At 41.4% G+C, this 7,146-nt stretch overlaps 1 protein-coding gene across 1 annotated transcript; it reads left to right on the forward strand.

Moving 5' to 3' along the window:
* Positions 1–511: 511 nt before the first annotated feature.
* LOC113176641 (olfactory receptor 2T33-like) lies at positions 512–1,474 on the forward strand. The gene has a single exon (XM_026381138.2). The coding sequence runs from the start codon at positions 512–514 to the stop codon at positions 1,472–1,474; it is 963 nt and encodes a 320-aa protein (XP_026236923.2).
* The last annotated feature ends 5,672 nt before the right edge of the window (positions 1,475–7,146 follow it).

Below are 7,146 nucleotides of genomic sequence, written 5' to 3' on the forward strand. Positions count from 1 at the left end.
GTGGCCCCTTGAAATGCTCAGTAAAATAAATATAACTTCATGTTTATTTTTAAGAGGAGCCTAATTTGAAATCAGATAGGTTTCCTAAAGTTTAATACAAACCATTTACAACACCAATAAATCTAAATGGCGGACGTCTAACTGTTTCTTTCCTCAACTGACTTATTTTGGTTTCTGTATACACAGAAAAAAAATAAAAACTAGTGGTCCAAGAAATATAGAAATAGTAATACTAACTCTTGACCACTACATAATACTTAACAACTTTGGATAATTTGATCTATTTTGACATTACTATCCTGGGTGAAGCACACATACGACCTCAGTGGAGAATAGGATATAAGCTATGAAGAAGTGGAGTGACCAGCCAAGGGAAGCCAGCTCAGTGGGAGGCAGGGCTTTGCACCAGGACCCTGGATTTCATGCCTGTCCAGGTGCAGGGCTCTGCACCTGAGATTGGGTGATATGCCCTTCCTTCTCTGTTTTTCCACAGTTTACCATGGTTGAGACTATGGAGAAGAGCAACACCACCTCTGACTTCATCCTCCTAGGACTCTTCAAGCACACAGGACTCCACCTCTTTCTCTTCACAGTGGTGCTGGCAATAGCCATCAGCTCTCTGGTGGGCAATGCCCTCATGATTCTCCTGATTCAACAGGACCTCCGGCTCCACACGCCCATGTACTTCCTCCTGAGCCAACTGTCCCTCATGGACATAATGCTGGTCTCCACCACAGTGCCCAAAATGGCTACTGACTACTTGACTGGAATGAAGTCCATCTCCACTGCTGGCTGTGGCTTGCAGATCTTCTTGCTTCCAACTCTGGGCGGTGGGGAGTGCTTCCTCTTAGCAGCCATGTCCTATGACCGCTATGTGGCTGTATGCCACCCTCTGCGCTATCCCATGCTCATGAGCTGGCCACTGTGTCTGAGGATGACCGTGGGGTCCTGGTTCCTGGGAGCAGCTGACGGGCTGATGCAGGCAGTTGTTGCCCTGAGCTTCCCGTTTTGCAGTAGACGAGAGATAGACCATTTCTTCTGTGAGGCCCCCACGCTGGTGCGTTTGGCTTGTGCTAACACATCTGTCTTTGAGAATGTCATGTACATCTGCTGTGTGTTGATGCTCCTGGTGCCCTTCTGCCTCATCCTGACCTCCTACAGTCTCATCCTGGCTGCTGTCCTCCACATGCGCTCCACAGAAGCCCGCAAGAAGGCCTTTGCCACCTGCTCCTCACATGTGGCTGTGGTGGGGCTCTTTTATGGAGCTGCCATTTTTATCTACATGAGACCCAAATCCTACAGGTCAGCTCACCACGATAAGGTGGTGTCAGCCTTTTATAGCATCTTCACCCCTATGCTGAACCCCCTCATCTATAGCCTGAGGAACAGCGAGGTCAAGGGAAGCTTGAAAATGTGGCTGGGAAAATGTGAAAATATTAAACACCACCAAACTTGGTCCTTCTGTTCAAGATGAGTCTGAGTTCCTGAATTTATTGACATTTTAAATATATTGTGATATTCACTACATTACTAATGAATAAGGAGAAAGTTAAGTCTATATGTCAGCATCTTTAGTAGTTAATAATTGAGTCACTTGCATTGAGATATATAATTTTTGAGAATATGTTGTTTGCTGTGCTCCATGTGAAGCAATGTCTGTACCTGCAACAGTCTCAAATTGTAAGTGCTGTTGACATCACCACTTGCTTTCTAGATGAAGAAATGAAGAAAAGGAAAAGTAAATATTGTTCCTAATGTCACACAGAATGTAAGTTTTAGCATATGCCTTCAGAGTTTGTTTCCTAACCTAGGATATTTTATTTCTGTCCATTAATTTATTTTTGATGCTCTTTACTATATGTATGATCTGTGAATTTGCACAAAGTACTTATAGGGGCTCCAAAAAAGGCAAATAAGAACATTACTATTTAGATATAAGTTAAAATATTGGCAATTAATATCTGTAAGATGGAGAAGAAAGGTCACCACTGCTATGCCCACACAACAAGAATTCTGTACCCCTGTGGCCAAAGTGCATCTAAGGGAGCCTCAGGAGTCATGCAGGAGGTATTGAAAGCCTAGTGGAGCCCAAGACAGAAGGGTTGTTTTGAGGGTCAGGCCCACATTCCAGCAGCAGGCCCACTGATTGTGCTTCTAGGTTCCCTGGGGTTTAGGAGGAGCTATGGCTATTAGTGTCTGAGCAGAAACGCTTTTCTTCCCTCTGACATCAGTAATGCCAGTGGACATTCCTTTTGGCTTTGATCCTGGCTGATACTTGATTCCCATGCTGGGAATCTTGCTTCGTACTCGTCTCATCTTCCTCGTGCAACTGGTAAGCTACCCGTGTCTGAGCATCCACAGAAGGCTCACATCTCCATCCCATGGTGAGCCCTCGGGCGGCTCTACCTTAGGCCCACTCCCTCTCACTGCCCTGAGAGCGTGCACATGTGCAGACAACTTCTGAGAGGTGTGTGTCTTATCAATGACACAGCTCAAAAGAACCATTCCATTGTGCATTCTGGGAGTGTTCGGTCTCGAGCCCAGCCCCCTTGCTGCAGTCAGAAGAATCTCTACTTCTGCAGAATTCTCCTGAGGGACACGATCTGTTCTGGATAGATGGGCTTGCCAGCCTTGATTCTACAATGGATCTGGGGACAAGGAGAGTCTCAGCTCCAGCACATCTTCCTGCAGTTGGGAAAACATCCCACCCATGTGGGGACCTGTTGAAATACTTGTGGTGTCTGACTCAATGAGATGGCTCACCAGCTCTGTCCAGCTGTGAATCCAGAGGTGGTACAGGCATCTCTAGCTGTTCCCACTATATCTGGGAAACTATTCAGTCCATGCAGATAACTTCTGGGTAACCAGATGGGACTCCAGGCTTGGGACCTGGCTGCCTTCCCACACAGCTTGGGTGCCATCTCTGTGTCTTCCTCAGGCCATCCAGACCACAGTTCCTGCCAACAACACAGGAGAAATCACAGGACTCGGGATGCACTGGGATTAGGGGCACCTGCTAGTGATGTCAGCAGTCAGAGCTTGGGGAGTAGAGTCAGTAGCTTACTTTAAATGTTCTGAAGGTCACTTGAAGAAAAACAAGCACAAATTCACCCTAAAGCTCCTTGATCCATTTTGAGTTAACTTTTGTGCACGGCGAGAGATAGGGATTCAGATTCATTTTGATGCAAATGGATTTCCAGTTTTCCCAGCACCATTTGTTGAAGATGCTATCCTTCCTCCATTGCATGCTTTTAGCCCCTTTATCAAAAATAAGATAGTTGTAGTTTTGTGGATTGGTTACTGTGTCCTCTATTCTGTACCATTGGTCCACCCGCCTGTTTTGGTACCAGTACCATGCTGTTTTTGTTACTATTGCTCTGTAGTATAGTTTGAAGTCTGGTATCGCTATACCGCCTGATTCACACTTCCTGCTTAGTATTGTTTTTGCTATTCTGGGTCTTTTATTATTCCATATGAATTTCATGATTCTTTTATCTATTTCTACAAGATATGCTGTTGGGATTTTGATTGGCATTGCATTGAACTTATAGAGAACTTTTGGTAATATCGCCATTTTGATGATGTTAGTTCTGCCTATCCATGAGCAGGGTATGTTTTTCCATCTTCTAAGGTCTTCTTCTATGTCTTTCTTTAGGGTTCTGTAATTTTCATTGTATAAATCTTTCACCTCTTTTGTTAGGTTGATTCCCAAGTATTTTATTTTTTGGGGGGATATTGTGAATGGAGTAGTTGTCCTCATTTCCGTTTCAGAGGATTTGTCGCTGATATACAGGAATGCCTTTGATTTATGCGTGTTGATCTTATATCCTGCCACTTTGCTGAATTCATTTATTAGCTCTAATAGCTTCTTTGTAGACCCTTTTGGGTCTGCTAGGTATAGAATCATATCATCTGCAAATAGTGATAATTTAAGTTCTTCTTTTCCTATTTTTATGCCTTTAATTTCTTTTGACTGTCTAATTGCTCTGGCCAGTGTTTCGAGGACTATGTTGAACAGAAGTGGTGAGAGAGGGCATCCCTGTCTTGTACCAGATCTTAGAGGGAATGCCTTCAATTTTTCTCCATTCAGAATGATGCTGGCCTGTGGCTTATCATAGATTGCTTTTACAATGTTGAGGTACGATCCTGTTATCCCTAATTTTTCTAGCGTTTTGAACATAAAGGGATGCTGTACTTTGTCGAATGCTTTTTCTGCATCTATTGAGATGATCATATGGATCAAGGAGCTTGATATTAAATCAGAGACATGGCATCTGATAGAAGAAAAAGTTGGTTATGATCTACACGCTGTGGGATCGGGCTCCAAATTCCTCAATAGGACACCCATAGCGCTAGAGTTAACAAATAGAATCAACAAATGGGACTTACTCAAACTAAAAAGTTTTTTCTCAGCAAAAGAAACAATAAGAGAGATAAATAGGGAGCCTACATCCTGGGAACAAATCTTTACTCCACACACTTCAGATAGAGCCCTAATAACCAGAATATACAAAGAACTCAAAAAATTAGACAATAAGATAACAAATAACCCAATCAATAAATGGGCCAAGGACCTGAACAGACACTTCTCAGAGGAGGACATACAATCAATCAACAAGTACATGAAAAAATGCTCACCATCGCTAGCAGTCAGAGAAATGCAAATCAAAACTACCCTAAGATACCATCTCACTCCAGTAAGACTGGCAGCCATTAGGAAGTCAAACAACAATAAGTGCTGGAGAGGATGCGGGGAAAAGGGCACTCTTGTTCATTGCTGGTGGGACTGCAAATTGGTGCAGCCAATTTGGAAAGCAGTATGGAGATTTCTCGGAAAGCTGGGAATGGAACCACCATTTGACCCAGCTATTCCCCTTCTCGGTCTATTCCCTAAAGCCCTAACAAGAGCATGCTACAGGGACACTGCTACATCGATGTTCATAGCAGCTCAATTCACGATAGCAAGACTGTGGAACCAGCCTAGATGCCCTTCAATAGATGAATGGATAAAAAAAAATGTGGCATTTATACACTATGGAGTATTACTCTGCATTAAAAAATGACAAAATTATAGAATTTGGAGGGAAATGGTTGGCATTAGAGCAGATTATGCTAAGTGAAGCTAGTCAATCTTTAAAAAACAAATACCAAATGACTCCTTTGATATAAGGGGTGTAAACAAGGACAGGGTAGGGACGAAGAGCTTGAGAAGAATATTTACAGTAAACAGGGATGAGAGGTGGGAGGGAAAGGGAGTGAGAGGGGAAATTGCATGGAAATGGAAGGCGATCCTCAGGGTTATACAAAATGTCATATAAGAGGTAAGGAGGGGTAAGTCAAGAGAATACAAATGGAAGACATGATTTACAGTAGAAGGGGTAGAGAGAGAAAAGGGGAGGGGAGGGGAGGGGAGGGGAGGGGGGATAGTAGACAATAGGACAGACAGCAGAATACATCAGACACTAGAAAGGCAATATGTCAATCAATGGAAGGGTAACTGATGTGATACAGCAATTTGTATACGGGGTAAAAGCGGGAGTTCATAATCCACTTGAATCAAACCGTGTAATATGATGTATTAAGAACTATGTAATGTTATGAACGACCAATAAAAAAAAATTCACCCTAAAGGCTAGAATCCATACCTAATTATTTAATGCATAAACCTACAAGTGTCAGGAACATTTGAGGAATTATGACTTTATCAAATGGGCAAAATAAGACATCAACGACTGATCCAAAGATGTGTGAACTCTCAGACAATAACTCAAATAGCTGTCTTTAAACGAGTTCAGTTAACTTCAAGAAATTTATCAAGTATATTGAAATAATAAAAAGAATCAGAACAAATTCTGGAACTGAAAAAATATAACGTAGAAAGTGAAAAATGCAATGAAGAACAACCAAAGCAGAATTAATTAAGCAGAAGATAGAAAGGGAGCTAAAGAGAGGCTAATTGAAAATACCCACTCAAAGTTGAAAAAGGTCAAAAGAAAGAAGAATTTCTAAATAAAATATTTGCTTTTCAACTGTAAAACAAGTTTAAGCCAGTGAGTCAATGGGGCTCCCCTTATTTGTATTTATGTAGTGGTCAGAGACTCTGGTTAACTTTAAGGGGAACCAAAAATGCTCAATGTATAAATTAATCATATTGTTATGTATGGCTAAACAACCAGTAAAAAAAGTAAAAAGGAATATGTAGCGATATACACAATGGAATAGTACTCAAATATATAAAAGAACCAAATCTTGTCATACACAACAACATGGATGACTTCAGAATCTAAAACAGTTGTTATCAGAAGTTCATAGTGTAAAAATGATTCACCATCAGATAAATAGGTTTTAGAACATATGGAGCAGAACAATAGTATGGAGAGGCCATATAAATTTTATGAGGATAAAATATTTTAAGTAGACACAGGCTTGGTCTATAGGAAGAAATTGAGCAAGAAAACAAATAATCACAGAATGAACATTGTCTTCAAGCAAATGTAAGACATTAATAACAATTTGCCAGCTACTTAGGAAATGAGGATGCATTCACAGCAATGATATTGTAGACCAATCATCTCATTACAATAAAATGAAGTATGAAATCCAAAGTAAAACTTCAAAATAGTATTTAAAATAACATGCCTGCCTTCCTTCCTTCCTTCCTTCCTTCCTTCCTTCCTTCCTTCCTTCCTTCCTTCCTCCCTTCCTTCCTCCCATGTTTATTTTGGGGGAGTCAGTGCCCTTAATTCCTTAATAAATATCTGCATAAAAGTCCATTCAGATGCATTAGTACAACTTGTTTTCTGTGGATCCCTGGTGTTGCAGGAGAAAACCTGGCAGAGGCAGAATGCAGAGAGCACTAACAGGAGAAGATAGGTCACTGTCATTTGTGTGTGTCGTCTTTAGCTATTTCTTGGACACGCAGGGTTATTCACAACTTCTTCCATCACTTCAACACTCAAACCAATTGTGAAAGGAAAAAGTGCCCTCATTTACACTTTCCTTTTCTGGGGCTGGGGCTGGGGCTCAGGGTGCACACTTACCGGGCATGGGTGAGGCCCTGGGTTTGATTCTCAGCACCATGTATAAATAAATAAAATAAAGGTCTACCAACAACTAAAAGATATTTTTAAGAATTTAAAAAGTAAA

The sequence above is a fragment of the Urocitellus parryii genome, chromosome 1, assembly GCF_045843805.1.
Source record: "Urocitellus parryii isolate mUroPar1 chromosome 1, mUroPar1.hap1, whole genome shotgun sequence".
NCBI classification, from domain to species: Eukaryota; Metazoa; Chordata; class Mammalia; order Rodentia; family Sciuridae; genus Urocitellus; species Urocitellus parryii.

Excerpts from the sequence above, each read along its gene's own strand:
- LOC113176641 (XM_026381138.2), top strand. The coding sequence starts at position 512 with ATGGAGAAGAGCAACACCACCTCTGACTTCATCCTCCTAGGACTCTTC.